We start from the raw sequence: 16,023 nt of genomic DNA on the forward strand, positions 1-16,023 counted from the left end.
AGATGTTGATTCATATTTAAAAACATGAGCTGAATATCATGCAAACACTTAACACACAGGAGTTTGACTACACAGAATAAAACCTTTATTGTTCATGACAGACAAAGTAAAATAACTGATTACTAATCAATTTCAAACATATCTTACATAAGCACTGTACAAAACAGATGACAGATCCACCTGTCAATCCACCTTTTTTCTTTAGAGACTCTGTAGTTTGCTGTTAAGAAATAAGAACAAAACATATTTTAGTAAAAACTAAAAACAAAAATTACTATATTCATACAACAAAAGTCACAACAAAATGTATCCTACCTGTCCTCAGCAGTTCTGTTGGAGGGGTAGTACACCTTAAATGTGAAGCCACTTCTTGGGAATGACCCCTGTTAGAAAAATCAATGTCACTATAATACAGATAACAGGTGTGTATTGAGACCTGATAGGAAAAACTACCAGTTAGAACCATGCTTAAAAGTAAGTTTACACCTATGGATTACTTCAGAGCGCTTGCTCACACTTAATGATGGTGGTGGTTTGTGTTCATACCGGGTTCAGGCAGAGGCAGTCTGTGTTGTTGATGTTGAAGGGATCGTATTTGTCTGCGAAGATGATGACATCAGGAACGGGGTAGACACGAAGCGCATAGTCATACGCCCAGAAGGCAGGACTGACATACAGAGGCAGCGGAGTCAAGTGGCCCTGAGACAGGATGGTCTTCACAAACTGGGACACAATCACAGTTTTTGTGTCATTTAAACACATTTGCAACAACAAGTCATCTTTTATGACTTCATATACAATAAATATCACTTCTAGAAAAGAAAGAATGCTGAAAATCTGTGATCCTAATCACATGTTACAAGAGGGATTTCAGTCGAGTACAAACAGGTTTGTTTGGAGGCGCTCACATGGTTTGGAATGTCGAGATTGTTATTGGGTAAGCGGACACAGTTCCTGCACATCTTGTTGACCAGGTCCTCTCTGATGATGACAATCTCCTGGCTGCAGTATTGGATCCTGACAGGAAAAAGCATCACAATATATATAGGCATATAGTGATATATATTTTGTCAAATCAACGCGTGTTCGAATGATTTGGAGGAACACAGATCTCTATGAGATACAGCAATTTTCTCAAGTAGGCTTTCAAAGATGCATCCATTTGAGATTTGGTGGGTTACAATGGTCGATTAGAATCATTGTGTGGTCCTTTTTTGTGTTACCATATGTTAACACACTATACAACAACTGACATCTCAGTATGATTACTGTAAACAAATGAAGGGCAACAGGCCAGTAAGGCTGCACTGCTTCTTCTGGAAAACAGATTTTCCAGAAAAAGTTCCTGTTTGTACTTGTAGAGCCATTTAGCTACACAAACATATGACCTGTTTACAAGCAAAAGGAAAGGCCGTTTAGCAGATGGAAGAGGCTACCAGTCCTCTTCTCCAAAATAGTCTTATTTGTTATGGGCTATAATATAAAAATATATAAGTATCTATATATATATAGATACTAATATATTCCTTCCTGAGCGCCAAAGAAGTCATAGGAAACGTGCCCATCCTGTCTGGAACATAACAATATTTGTACACACATTTAATAGATAGCACACGTGTGATTCACCTGCATGGGTTTGTAGTGAACGCGGAAAATGGCACCCTCTGTCTGAACTCGTCTGTGATGTGGTCTGCCAAAGGAGGCCTGAGAGACACATGTATCCACATTTATAAAACACTGGAAGAAATCTCATGCAGTGGACTAACAACAGCAGACATTCCTGGATGCTCACCTCGGCAGGATGGTGCCTGGACCGGGATCTCCGGGACCGGGAACGAACACAAATCGACAACTGCATATTTAAAGAGAACGAGCGTAAACATTACCTCGCGATTTCTGTCAGTACAATTTAGCAAAGAGGAGAATCGAGCAGAAAACGAACACTGTCGGACCTTACCTGCTGTGAATGCTGGGATACGCACATATGATGTCAGCGAGAGACTTGAGTGACTCTGAAACAATAACAACAAGCACAACCCAATCATTTGTAAATGCCATTGTCACGCGTCCAAGTAAACACATATTTACAATATTATAAGTAAATTGAATGTCTCACCTTTGAGTGATTTGATCTGCGTTTTCCCATATGGGGTGGAAGAGAAGTTTCCACAAAAGATGAAACAAGTGGGAGGCATTGCAGCATAACCTGAAAGAATGAGCGAGGGGAGTCTAAATTCCCTAAATATCTCAAAAAGTATTGTGTTGTTTATTAATTTCATTTTAAATTAGGTTTTATCTGTATTTATACAATATTGGCATAGCTACTTCATTTAACCATATCACTTATTATTGGATGCTAGAAGTAAACAGACCTGAGAACATGAGGTGGAGCTTCTCCATCACTTCAACGCTGTCCAGCCACACATCGGAGACAATTACGAACATGGCATCCTCGTTCTCCTGCTCCAGCTGCTTCAGCTTGGCGGACGTCTTCACCGACGTTGTGGACGGGCCGCCAAAGAAGTTCACGTTACCATAGTACGCCCTGGGAATACAGCAAGGAGTACAAACGGCAGTCGATGGGTGTTCAAGCCTAAATCCTCCATTCGGTAAAGATGTAGATACTCACCTTGTTGCTGATGAAGGCTCTGTTGGTGGGAACCCAAAACCATTGACATGGAACACAGAGTCGTCATACCAACCTGCAGGGCAAAAGGCAAAATGTACCCAAGATGTTTCTGCCTGTTGCTCTGTGTGTATTCTTGGTGGCAACATCTGATGACAGCAATCTTACCCTCTGCCAGTACAAAACAGGATTCTGTATACAGGCCGTTATGGAACTGGTGAGAACACAGTTAAGGATTATGTTCATTTTAAACCTGGTGGTGTTGACTATAAGATAAACCTATTGTAGAAAAAGCGCCTGTGAAAAGATGAAAGGATATTGCTTTGGACATGTTCAGCTGCACAGTTCCAGTTGGGTCCTCAAGGTAGAATTTACCCTAAAAAATGAAGCAATGTTAATGGAACCTTGTGTAAAATGCACTTTACAGATCAGGGAAGAAACAATATTTCAATTTTCATTCACAGAAATGAATTTTTTACCATCTTACCTCTTTGAGCTGTGTGATCATGCCGAGTACAATCACCTCTCCCAGTTTAGCAGTGCTGCCGAGGAGCGCTTCAATAGTCTTCAGCTAAAACAAACAAGTCACCAGAAAACCATATTTTGATTAAAGGCATTAAAGCTCAACACAATGTAAAGGGCACTCCAGGTTTTAAACATCAGATACCTGAAATTTGTTCCGCCCCTCTTCAACAGCAGCTCCTATCGCAGGTGGGGTGAAGAGTTCGTGCCGATGTGTTCGCTACAACAACACGTCACAGCGTGAATAAACGTGTATACTGGACATGCTGAGCGAAAGACCGTTACCTTTCTGGCGAGTCTCCGAGTTTACTGACCTGTTGTAAGATCGTGTAGCGCTCCCTGAAGAGTTCAGCTTTGTCTCTGGCCGAGCCACACAGGCTGGGGGCTGGATGGGTGGTCATGCTGATGCTGAGAAAGGAAGCCATTTTTAAAAACATCTTAGTAAAAGTTTAATGCATTAAAAAAGTAGACAGAAAGCTTTCTTTCACTTACGGTACAAATTTCTTCCTCTCCAGACTATAAATGTATCGCGGCACATCAAAGGCTCCAATGATGTTGAAAACATTATCGCTGGAAAAGAGTCACACATGTCACACATTTAGGAGATAATACAGTTACAAAAAATAAGAATAAAGACTTGATATGAATGATAATAGAAGAAAAAAATGTACTATCTATTTTGTTTCGGAATTTATTAGTATTCTCACTTATAAGGACACATATACTGATTGAGGGCTCAAAAAACAGTGTTGATTGCTTTGCAGTGTCTCACATCATTATTTTAAGTATTAGTTGCTTGAATTATCTCCTCAATGATCTATATTATATGAATCAAAAAGGACCATGTCTGTTTGTTGAAGCCCTAACTTACTTACATGCTTTCATCGCAGGACTGAGTGCAGTCCTGCACAGCGATCTCCATCACTGACAGCTCTATCATGCTCGAGGTCACTGAGGGAAACACACAGACTCTGGGGTTAAACACAGGACACACTTCTGAGTCAAAAACACAAAACACATGAGGCTCTGGCTGATGTCTGCATCATTATTACTTTGATATCTGGCTGATATTTCACGATATTTAAAGAATATACATTAAAAATCACTTTAAGCAAGGCTCCCTCAAATTTGACAAGAGGATTGTGTACAAAATGTAATGACGAATTAGGATATTTTACAGTTGAACGACCGTATTACCAATGTACAGTGGCAGTATAGCTACAAAACAGTCAAAGTAGTGTTGGATTAAATGATGAATAACTTCCATATGATGCTGAATTTGACAATAATAAAAATACAAATACAAGGGTAAATAACAAATTACGACACAATATTGGACCCATAATATCTACACACCAATAACACACAGTTTCATCCTACTTTGTACAGCAGTTACAGTTACACAGTGTGACTGAACTTACACGGTTGCTTCTCCACTGCATCCAGAACTTTTTCAATAACATCGTCCAGGTCAGAGGCACTGACGGACTCCAGCACACCCACAAGGTACCTGCTCGCGTCACTTGGATACAAAACAATAAAAAAACAAGTCAAAATCCATTCAAAGCCACAACCTGCACACATTACGACTGTTTAATCTGCGTAAAAGCAGAAAATAATGACGTGACTGGAGCTTGATCTGCCTCTCAGATGACAGATGCTCTATGTCCTGTTTTTGTTTTGTTTATCTCGCTGTAAAGATGAACGGAGACATTTTTTCAACAACAACCTGTATTTTAAATACATACGGTCGCAGAATAAGTCCCCGCATCTTGAAGCCAGCGGACATTTTGGCTTTTATTTTCCGGGAGGCGTCCATGGTCGAACTGTTGTTGCTGCCGATTCCGGCTCAAGCTTTGGCGCTAAATGTGCACTTCCGCCTCGATTCGATCACTTCCGGAACCTAGACCTTTCCTAATAAAATCCAACGTTACACGCAGGTGATGTAACCAAAACCTTTTCTTATAGGATACATAAATTAAGCATAGAGTTAATGCCTATATTTATGTATCATGTCTCATTTTGATTGAACAGCAGTTTGACGCTGAGAAGTGAAAACATTGAAAATATAACGAAATTAATTGATTTTAAAAAACAGAGAAAAAAGAAAAGAAAATAGAAAAATACAATAGGCGACGAAACAAAGACATACATTTTCTGAAAAACATATAGGTAACCTTTTTATTTTGTCTGTTACTTTTCAAATGCGTAATGGTACTGTGAGCAGATATACTTTATTTTGGAAAGTGACGCGGGGTTTAAACCGGATATTTACATAGAATGCTGCTTGTGGCAGAGTCGAGTGGTTGCTTGTATTTAAGTGTTTGTAATGCAATGGCTATGTTGACTAGGGAGAACAACGACACGATCACCTGAAAACCTCCTTAGGCCGTGAGTAATGTTTTAAAGTTTGTTTTTAAAGAGAGCTATTTCTCATCCTAACCAATAGCTGCTGAACGTTGCAAAATAATGTCAAATACCTTATATTTTCTGCTGTTTTAGGCCGTTTTACCCTAACCAACAAGAGCCTTAGGGAGCCGAATCCCTGTTTTGTAACGATTCCCCCCACATGCATGTAAAGCGTGTCTCTCTATAACAGTGTAACTAACAGGTTGTGGCAGTTTAAGCAGTTTTTCGCGATTTTTCGACCAACTGCAGGTCTAATAATAGAAGGAGGTCATGGATCCCGCTAGTGAGGGGCATTGCATGGAGCTGGTTGCCCGGGAGAGGAGCGGACACACGGCTGTGGTGGAGGAGAACAAGCTCTATGTGTGGGGTGGATATCTGGTAAACGAGCAAACACACAAGACATTACAAACCAACACGACAGACCAGCACACCCGTTACACACAAACATGTTACAATAGCGAATACACGAACACAAAGAAATGAACAAAACTCAAAAGGAACAAGGACTAGGGTTGACATTATTTTATTTATTTTATTTTCCATTTAAATTGCATCAATGTTCAGATTTTGCCATTTTAAAGCACGTAACCGACATTATAGCGATTGTACAGATTTTTATAAATAGTAGTAGTAGTGTTAGTAGTAGCTTTAGTAAAGTAAGAGTTCTACTGCTACACTGCTTGGATAGTAACTGTACATTTCTGGACACATCTGTTCAAAATGATTTTGCCAGACATCCCTTCTGAAGAAGTAGAAGAAGAAGATTACTAATTCAGGAAATTCAGTTCTTCCTGTTGTTATACATAAACAGAAACAGGCCTGAAATTCACACACACACACACACACACTTTTGCAATTTTGGGGGTTAGGTGCATTGTTCAAGGAGACAAACTGGCATCTCTCCAGCTACCAGTCCACCTTCCATATTTTTCCATGGGACTTGAACCGGTGACTTGAACCACTTGCCCACGCTCCCTGTCCTTAGTAATAGTGGATATTATTGGTAATATATGTGTTGTTGTTCATTCTCTACAGTCAATTGCTGACCAAGAAGTGTTCCTTGCCAACGATGAAATCTGGGTATATGATATAGAACAAGGTGTATGGTAAGAATAATCAATCACACTTGCCTTTGTTTCGATATTGATATGTGTTTCCAATAACAATCAAGCATTCTACTCTTCATACTCATCTTCATTTGTCTTTGCTGAAGGCAGGTGATCAGCATGACAGGAGACGTCCCTCCCTCCATGTCTGGGACTTGCAGTTGCTCCCTAAATGGAAACATGTACATTTTTGGAGGTTGCGATGACAACGGACAGACCAATCAGGTGAGCATCATCATTGACCGATCATTGATCCACATGATGGGATTAGTTTTCTTTGATTGAAGCCTGTAATTACTCTCCACTGCTGCTGTTCCCATTTCTATGACACAAGACTTGGACGGCAACCTCAAATACCTCCCTCATTCCACGGGTTAAACACACACTGACAACCCTGACATTTACAACACATTTAGCCTGTTTGAACTCTTTGAAGAACCAAATTTTGTCACATTCATTATCAGCGCTGCACAAACAAACCTGTGGTTTAGATAGAGAGCAAAGTTGACATGAAGAAATGACTGAATGTGTTTGACTTCAAACAGATCTATTGTGTCAACCTGGCAGACGGTAAATTTACATGGAAGAAAATCCGGCATCAGGTCGGTTCTGCTCCCTCACCTCGAGACAAACTGTCCTCCTGGGTTTATAATGGAAGGTGAGAGCTACAGCCACTCTACTCAGCATTCTTTCCTATTTATTGAATATAGATCATATATGATTTAACCTATTACAAACTGCAGAATGCATGTTTCAATACATTTTCCTTCTTTGTCTTGACCATTAAGAACATAGATTCTATTTTCTAAGACAAAGAAAGAAAATGTATCATATGTAGACTTTTTATTATTATGTATTATTAAGCTTACCTACCCAATGTTGGCGTTCAATAATTCAAGTATGACATGAAGGCGACATAAGAGCTACTTGTTTTCAAATAGTCATAATTTGCATAAACCTGATAGAAATTGTGAGGATCTTTCCTGTATTCTCTCCAGGATCATCTACTTTGGGGGATATGGTCACAAGCGGTTGAGCGATGTGGACAGAAATAACAGAAGTTTCATTGTAGATGATGCTTCATGGGTAATATTTGAATTACTGACCACAAATCTTAAGTTATAATTATTTGTTTTGTGTCTTTTGTATGCCTTTTTTCATTTTGTGAAGTGGAAATAAATGATTGCAGATTTTAAGTTTAAGTTTTATATCTTAATTTCCTTTTCAGGCGGCAGAATTCCTCTGGGGCTGGAACAATGAGGTTTTCATTTTTGACCCTGTGCAAGCAAGTTGGAGTGAAGCTAAAACACATGTAAGTCAGGATGATTCATGTTTTAATCACTGAATAGAGTAAATAATAATAATACCAATAATTTGATGCCAAACTGTTTCAGCGTGTGGACATTAGACATTGACACTTTTATGCACAGGGCAGCGCTCCAGCACCGAGGGCAGCACACGGCAGCGCCACACTGGGTTCTAAAGGATACATCTGTGGAGGCAGAGTCATGGTGCGAGCGCTTCATCCTTCTCAGATTTTCTCTTACTGTCTTTATGAGGTCAAGAGGAAGTTAGACGTAAAAAAAACATCTCTCTTTCTTAACCTGCAGGAAACCAGGACAAGTGATGTTCACTGCTTGGATCTAGAGACATGGACATGGTCAGAAATGTATGTAATGTATGACTGAAGAGACCAACAAATGTAGCAAGCAGGAGAACTGCAAACCAGTCACTGTCTGACTCTTTTCCCCTCATTTCTGTGGCAGAATCCCAGTGTCTAGTGTTCCTGTGGGCAGATCGTGGCACACACTCACAGCCACATCAGAAAGCTCCTTGTTCCTGTTCGGAGGACTCAGCAATGACTGCAAACCAATGAGTGAGAGAAGGGGGCCAGACATTTATTTCCGTCCATAGCAAAGAGATTCCTCTCATTAAAACATATTTTTCTCGTCTCGTCTCGTCAGGTGACGGCTGGCTGCTGGATATTGAAACAAAGAAATGGAGAGAACTCGAGCATCCATTTAAGAATAAGCCCAGGTAGCAAATAGATATATTTCACTAAGCTCAATCTTCTAATATTCACCCAACAATGCTACTTTTATATCCTTTCACTAATTCCACATCTCTCCTCCTCTATTAGATTGTGGCACTCAGCTTGTGCTGGCAAAGACTCTGATGTCATTGTGTTTGGTGGAAGTTGTGACTACATCCTCCTGGTGGACAGTGTAGGTATCACGCTTATGAAGCTGGGGAAAACCAAAGAAACTTGAATGTAATCTATAATTACACATATTTGACTATTTACTTGTGCTTTCAAAATATTTCAATCATATAACTTTTTTTTTTACCAAATTGTTTTTTAATAGGTCAAAGGGAATTGTGGAAATTGTTCTTGACATTAAGCAATAAAACACCATAGATGATCTGAGGCGAATATGGAACATGTGTACATTGTGTTGCATTCTAGAGCTCTCAGTTAAAGTTTCTTGCATGTTTCTCCTCAGGGTCACTCCAATGATGCTCTAGTTTTCCAGACGCAGCCATATCCTCTATTCAGGTAAATGCTTTACACTGCAGACGGAAAACACAAATAACCACAGCACCGATCACTACGCGGCTCATAATATTTCATTTACTATAACTGTGCATCGTACAAAACATTTTCACAAACAAATGAGTGACAGACTTTTTGTTTCCCATCAGGATTTGTCAGGATTACATAGCGAAGAATGTGAACGACTGCAAGAGGCTGAGGGATCAGCTCTCTCTCCTGCCTTCCAAACTGATGACATCAGTGCAGAGGAGGATGACTTTCTACAGGCCAACCAAGAAGAAGCAGCAGTAGTTCAAAGTACTTTTCTATATGTCAAACAAGCAATGTATTACCAAGCTAGTTCTTAGTATTATTTATGTTATTATCCTAAGTACTGTACCTCTTTCACCATTCAGAAGCATAGTCATGGTTTTGGGTAAACCTTTTTATTTTTTTATACTGTGCGAAATGTTGAAATGTTTATGGTCTTATACATTTTATTGTTTTACAGATTAAGTTTGATTTTGTGCTGTCTGTCTGCTGAAACAAATGTCAGAGCTACTGTGATGAAGTAAATGGCACAATGAAACGCCTGCTGCTGGGGTCTGTTTTTAGTATTTGAAGTGTGTGTCTGCACCAAACCATGTGGCAAAAGTGAAGCACACACACAGTTTATACCACATTAGCTTCACACTAGATCAGTTTGCAATAACATTATTAGATTCCTGCTAAATTCAAAAAGTCCTACATGTATCAACGACACACAGTGCAGTTCCAGCATTCTACCACACGGTAGCAGCAGGTCTATGTTTTGGATGTAGCTGAAGCTTCCCACCATCAGCAGAAAAGCAGCTGTGCTGAGCTGAGCCCGATTGAAAGTCTTTCTGTGGCCACACATTCCTTGTTAAGGAGGGGTAGAGCGCAGCAGAAACTGTGGGCAGGAAATGAACCTTAAATACACAACCTCTGCTCGTACCTCTGCAGGGTTACAACTTATTAAAACTGAAGCTTTAGCTGTGCACTGTGCCTAAGAGGTTAGTAAAAATTATATCTTGCTGTGCAATATGGTCTAATGGTTTAATAATCAACCGCCAAGTTAAAGTCAAATAAGTAATAGGTTACAAATAAGTAAGTACACACTCTGTGGGAGCCCAAGGGTGACAGTGACACCTTTACACAGCAGGGGAGAAAAACCCAAGGAGGCCTCTGTCTGTTAATCCTGGCACCTATTCAGGTTCCTGTTATACCTCAGCAATTGTCCGGCTTCATGTTGTTAAGTAAGAATTTGTTAAAGGTGAGAGTCTGGAACACAGCTCCCGCAACAAAACAACAACAACAACAACATAAATACAGTAATCAGGAATTCTGACATTGGAAAACCAGCTTCTCTCTCTCTTAATTTAATATTTTCATGAAACGCCATGAAAGGAATGAGGCGGCAGCAGAATCAGCAGGGGGTCAACTGAACTCCCTCTCTATAGTGTCCATCAGCTCTTCCTCTGATCCATCGTACAGGATGACTGGTGTGGTGAGAGAGGAGCTGTTACAGCCGTCAAAAGACCTGGAAGAAGAGCCAACAGCATCAGCATCATGCCAGATAAGAACACAAATCACAATAACTCGTTTTTTCCTGCCTTATTTACACACCAGCTGTACAATCAGCTGATGAATAAGTGAGTGTGAGGACCTCAGAGACAGCAGTGTCTCTTACCTTCAGCAAACCAGCAACAATAGAACACTTGTTTGTCTCTGCAGATGGATGACTGAGCTGATCTGCTCTGAGAATAATAGTTTGGTATTTCGATCCCTCCAAAGTGAATTTGATCTTTTTACTACTCCACTGAGCTCGGGAATCAATTATTTATGAACGTGGTATACTTACGATTGTTTGTCTGACGTGGGAACTGCCTGCACACAGGAGGGTCCAAAGGCCTGCGAGGGGCACACACACACACACACACACACACACACACACACACACACACAAACACACACACGGGAAGTTGTTTACACTCTGAACGCGTCTCCACACTCACTAGTGCTTATTCTGTACACTCACAAATCAATGCAGTACAAGGCTACGTCACATAAAAGGACACCAATCTATTGTTCCAGGGAGAACATTGTATAGCAACTGAGGTTCTTACACTGTGCTGGCTGGTGCAGGGGGGTGTGTGTTTGTCCAGGTGGTTAAACGCGGCGTCGCTCATCTTGTTTACGTCTCCACGTGGCTCCTCTGCGTCCCCGCGACGCAGATGGCACAATCCGTACGTTTTGGACCGGACGAAGAACCTTTTTGGATGAGTTTTGCTCTCATTGCTCCTCTCTCGCTCTTCGTAATCGGTCAGAACCGTGTCCAGTCCTCTGTCCATATCTTCATCCTCTGCTGAGAGCTCGGAGTCGTGTCCCTCGCTGTGGCAGTCCGGTTGCGCACGGTTACGCGCGTTGCGTAAAATGGCGTGGATGTGGAGCGGCTTGAACGCGCGATTATCCCGTTTGGATGAAGCGACTCTGCTGCTGCTGCTGCTGCTGCTGGCGGCCGCTTTGCTCAGGCTCACCTCGCTCACACACGCAGGTGCGACCTTCTTCCCTCGGCTCGTCCCGCTGCCCATATCTCTCCTACCTTTAACATCTAGACGAGAGGGAAGAAGAAAAAGTTCCTAGATTCCAACCAAAGAGGTCAGAGTTTTATTATTAACAGGGAAATTCCTGAAAGTCTAAATTTCAGGCTTCTTGCAGATCAGATTTTGAACGAACATACGCGGCACCAAGATGTGATCCAGACTATCCAGCCACTTAACTACAGCACTACTACTCCACATGAGGGATGAGAGAGGCACTGGAACTGTTACATAACACCAGTTTGGGCTCAGGACCCCGGGGAGGGAGCTCCGCCTTCTTATAGGGAGAAACCAGACACTCTTTATGTTTGGATCATTATACTGGACACAAAAACAAAGCATTTCCATTTTTTTTATCCCAGATTCCTTACATGCATATTAAATAAACTTAAAAAGATCACATTCTGGATATGTATTGAATTTTTCAAAGATGTTTGACACAGTAAAAGGTTGAGGCCGGGCAGTTAGTTTGATTTATCTGCACTACACGCCAGCCTATTGCTCATCTGTGCTCAACTAATGGGTTTTATTGAGGTAAGTGAGGTCAGGAATGAGTGAGTTCCTGCCGGCCGGCCCCGATCCAGGAGGCCCCCCAGTGACTGACTGAAGGGCTGAGCTGCACAAGACAGACGGGCATTCCTTTCCAACAGCTCGGGCTTCCCAGAGATTCCACAATAAGCTTTTGTTTGGTCCACTCACACGTACAAAAGACACAGCGGGCACATCTCTCTGTCTGAGCTGTCCAACAACACATCCCAGCTCCCACCCCCCCTCCCTGACTGAAGGAGTTGTTTGCCATCGTTCATTAAGAGTCCTTTTGGTTGCTTGCGAGTGTAACTGTGTGCATATGTGTGTGTGTGTGTTTGTGTGCCAGACAGCTGTGCAACCTGTTCTTTCTGGAGGCCGACCAAGTCAAAGACACCTGGCGTTTGAGCAACTGGCATCTTCCTCCATGTGAGCATGAGAGAGAGAGAGAGAGAGAGAGAGAGAGAGAGGGAAGGAGAGAGGAAAGAAAATCAAGTGCCTGATGTCTCCCAGAGGACATTCAGCCTTTCCTGTCTGATTCTTTGTGAAACACATGTGTGGAATATGTGCTGGAAGTTTCCATCACGGCCAGAAACGAAACAAGAATAGAGTGCAAGTAGATTTCTGAGGGTGTTTGTGTCCAATGTCCAATGTCCAATCCTTCTTGAATGTAGACCGCCTGTATAAGAGTGCCGACTGTCTTTTGTTTTGATAGATTTTTTCCCCCAGAATGCCTTGTAAGGGGAAAGAGCTTTGTAGATTGTTCAATAATTGCATAATTGCAGGCTACGCTTCTGCTATTCCCAGAAGTGGCCGCTTCCAATTCTTCATTCAAAATCTCCTCCTCAAGTAAGTCAAAGTAGAATCGCTCATTTTTAGAACGTAGCCAAACCAGTTTTTGTCCTAAATTTCTGTTATCATCTGCTTGGACCAGTGTTTCATGAAAGCGATCGGGCCGCAACATCTGGAGAAGCAGTCAACAGCTTCCAGACGAGGGGGTGGATCTGCCACAAGAGGGAGGCCACAGCTCAGCTCGCTACATAGCTGTGGTTTCTCCAACAATGTTCCTCCTCCCTTCCGCGGAAACTTTAAGGATTCTCGCCAATCTCTGTCGAACCCTCTGCAGATTCTGCCTCGCTTTGCCTCATACATCCTCTGACAGTGTTTTGAGTTTTTCCACTAAATAACTTCCACTTCTCAGTTTACAGGACAACACATAAAACCTTTTGGGGTCACTTTTATGTCAAATAAACGTTTCTGCCACATGTGTGCACAGACCAAATCTCTGGAGTGGATTTAACGAGCCAGCTGCCCACTGGCTTCCAATAACTCTGTCTGGGCCTCTTGTCCGGCCAGGTACACAAACACTACACACGAGGGCTCCAGCACACACACCAACACACACACACATACACACATATTGCTGTGGTATTGAGGACAGCAGTGAATTCCTAATCCGTCCCCATTATGAAAGTATGGTACTGAGAGATTATGGAAATGTAATCTATGCTCACACCACTGATGGATCAACTTCCTCTCTTCCGTCTCTTTGCCGACTTTCTAATAGAGGATAAATGTATGCAAATTTGGGGCAAATGGGAGAATATTGAAAAAATTATTAAAATCTTGACCTTGCCGTCAACGTTTTGGAAAACTAGAGAAAAATGATGAAGGCCATATCTTGGACAACTTGGAGCTAGAGAGCTATTAAATTGTTTTGACACAGCATCCAGGCTGCCAGAGGATCAATTTGTGCAAATCGGGGAATATTGAAAAAATTCTCAAAATCGTGACCTTGCGGTCGACGTTTTGGAAAACTAGAGGAAAGCGTTAAAAGCCCATATCTTGGACAACGTCAAGCACTTCCTGCAAACCTTTTGATCATAGTGACCATGCTAAATAAAGTCATGCTAAATAAAGCATGACTTTATTTATTCTATGACCTAAATGAAAGGAATCTGTCTTTGCTCTGGGCCTCTTTCTCTTAAGCTTCATGTGTTGTGATATGGTATCAACATTTTTACCAGCAGATGGAGCCAACAGTCAAGAAATGCAACGCAAATACAATTTTCCGGATTGATTCCTGCCAGAGAGGATAAGGAAGGATCTTCATTTCTACCTACAAGTGAAAACTTTGCTCTGCACTTTGCACTTTTGCTGCAAAGTCTCTTGAATGAGCCTTTGTTTGTTTCATTTAATTTAATTTCACAAACTACACGTTAAACACAGAGTTCCAGCATTTCCCGTCAAGTTTCACCCGCCCTCGCCTGCTCAGCGTTGAAGTCCATGCGAGCCATTTTCCTGTCAAAAGGCCATGTAATCAACAGAAAACAATTACTGCCTCCCTCAGCCGCTCAAACCGCTCAATACCAGCATCTGCTCACTTCCCAATTACCAACCAGCTAAGAAGCTTCATCAGGAGAGAAACTAATCAATCCTGGTATTATACTTGGCTTGTTCCTCAGCATCCTAATGTGTCAGATTGGTTCCCTCAGCTCTGTTCAACTCAATTCTGTATCTTGTTTCCGTATTTGATGCATTGTCTTTTTTTTAAACTTACAATTCTGTATAAACAAATGATCTGTATCGACGTCAGGGTTTCCAGTTTTGGTTCCTGGGCTTATTTCAAGGTGAATCTGTCGTACTGGTCCCCAGGTTCTGTTCAGCTGAATCCTCCATCTTTGTGCATTAGTAACACTGCGTTGGAAACACTCGGAGGACCTGGCAGATATGGAATGTGAGATATTTCAAGAGTCTCCCTCTCTCTATATACTGTAAATGTGTGTGTTTGAAATTGTGTTTCGATTAATTGTATTGACTTCACGCTGGTTGAATTTTACCCTTCGGGGCTGAAAGTGAGCAGGAAACTTCACATCACATCCCGCACACAAACTTCTCATCCCTAACTTCAAACTGAAGTAGTTTAACTTAAAAAAGACAAAATATACAGGAAACACTTCCAAAAAACATGACAAAAGGGGAAGCTACGTATACTCTTACTGAACAACAGGTCCAACCACTATTTTTCAATGTTTTTCTTCTCTTTTCAGTTCAATTTCCTGTCAGAACCACGTAAAGAATGAGAAACTTGATCTATTCCCTGCATACCGCCACTCCAACACATTTGAAAACAGATGGAGGAGGCAGCAGCAGCAGCAGTCGTTAGATGCTTCCCATGGTGCTGACAGGCCACAGATGGTGCTGACTGGACAGCTGCACTAAATAACATTACTATTTAATTAATGAGGTCCAGAGATAGGATGGCTATGACAGATCTTGAGAGCTTTGGGGAAACCTTCATCCATTCATCCACAGGTCTTTTAAAAATGTGTGTTCATGGCATATGGTAAGTTACACATAGGTTATAGAAGAACCTATGCCTCTTGCAGCAGCTTTGCGCAACCTAAAGGATTTCTAATTGATCTGTAATCGGAAATCAATCAAATCAAATCGCCATTTCGAAAGACAAAAACACACACCCAGATGTTGTGATGTGTATTACTCCACTACAGTCCCACATCTCGTACCGAACTGGACCTCATGCCACATATTTGGGGTGAGAAAGTACAGTGTGTTATTGAAAGAGCTCCGTCCCTGCGCGCCCCCTGTTATATAATGGGACTGTTGATGGCTGACATCGTTACCGGCCCTGTATATGCCAGTCTAAAAATACAGTTCAGG

The 16,023-nt window shown here is 41.6% G+C and overlaps 3 protein-coding genes across 4 annotated transcripts; 1 reads left to right on the forward strand and 2 right to left on the reverse strand.

Moving 5' to 3' along the window:
- Positions 1-68: 68 nt before the first annotated feature.
- pole2 (polymerase (DNA directed), epsilon 2) lies at positions 69-5,001 on the reverse strand. 2 transcript variants are annotated; one of them, XR_012964229.1, is made up of 19 exons: positions 4,897-5,001; positions 4,570-4,670; positions 4,024-4,099; positions 3,641-3,718; positions 3,463-3,556; positions 3,294-3,368; positions 3,114-3,197; positions 2,946-3,002; positions 2,795-2,843; positions 2,630-2,702; positions 2,373-2,545; positions 2,117-2,206; positions 1,958-2,012; positions 1,793-1,852; positions 1,627-1,704; positions 909-1,017; positions 516-723; positions 316-383; positions 69-220 (listed from the first exon to the last, which is right to left on the reverse strand). XR_012964229.1 is itself a non-coding variant. In XM_076157551.1 (19 exons), exons 1-19 carry the CDS (start codon positions 4,965-4,967, stop codon positions 202-204), a joined length of 1,587 nt encoding a protein of 528 aa, XP_076013666.1. In that variant the 5' UTR covers positions 4,968-5,001; the 3' UTR covers positions 69-201. The 2 variants fall into 2 exon arrangements, 1 of the variants encoding a protein (XP_076013666.1); XM_076157551.1 differs by having other exon boundaries at positions 547-723.
- Positions 5,002-5,081: 80 nt separating this feature from the next.
- Positions 5,082-9,541, forward strand: LOC143006379 (kelch domain-containing protein 1). Its single transcript, XM_076157802.1, has 14 exons — positions 5,082-5,539; positions 5,807-5,935; positions 6,593-6,663; positions 6,771-6,888; positions 7,209-7,321; positions 7,662-7,749; positions 7,892-7,975; positions 8,094-8,174; positions 8,274-8,332; positions 8,430-8,539; positions 8,628-8,700; positions 8,804-8,888; positions 9,168-9,220; positions 9,367-9,541. Exons 2-14 carry the CDS (start codon positions 5,828-5,830, stop codon positions 9,506-9,508), a joined length of 1,185 nt encoding a protein of 394 aa, XP_076013917.1. The 5' UTR covers positions 5,082-5,539; positions 5,807-5,827; the 3' UTR covers positions 9,509-9,541.
- Positions 9,542-9,729: 188 nt separating this feature from the next.
- Positions 9,730-12,017, reverse strand: LOC143006380 (uncharacterized). The gene is made up of 3 exons (XM_076157803.1): positions 11,344-12,017; positions 11,079-11,128; positions 9,730-10,757 (listed from the first exon to the last, which is right to left on the reverse strand). Exons 1-3 carry the CDS (start codon positions 11,806-11,808, stop codon positions 10,655-10,657), a joined length of 618 nt encoding a protein of 205 aa, XP_076013918.1. The 5' UTR covers positions 11,809-12,017; the 3' UTR covers positions 9,730-10,654.
- Positions 12,018-16,023: the final 4,006 nt, after the last annotated feature.

This window comes from Genypterus blacodes, unplaced genomic scaffold (assembly GCF_046128005.1).
Source record: "Genypterus blacodes isolate CSIRO-AG114 ecotype Tasmania unplaced genomic scaffold, CSIRO-AGI_Gbla_v1 ptg000073l_1, whole genome shotgun sequence".
In the NCBI taxonomy this organism is placed as follows: Eukaryota; Metazoa; Chordata; class Actinopteri; order Ophidiiformes; family Ophidiidae; genus Genypterus; species Genypterus blacodes.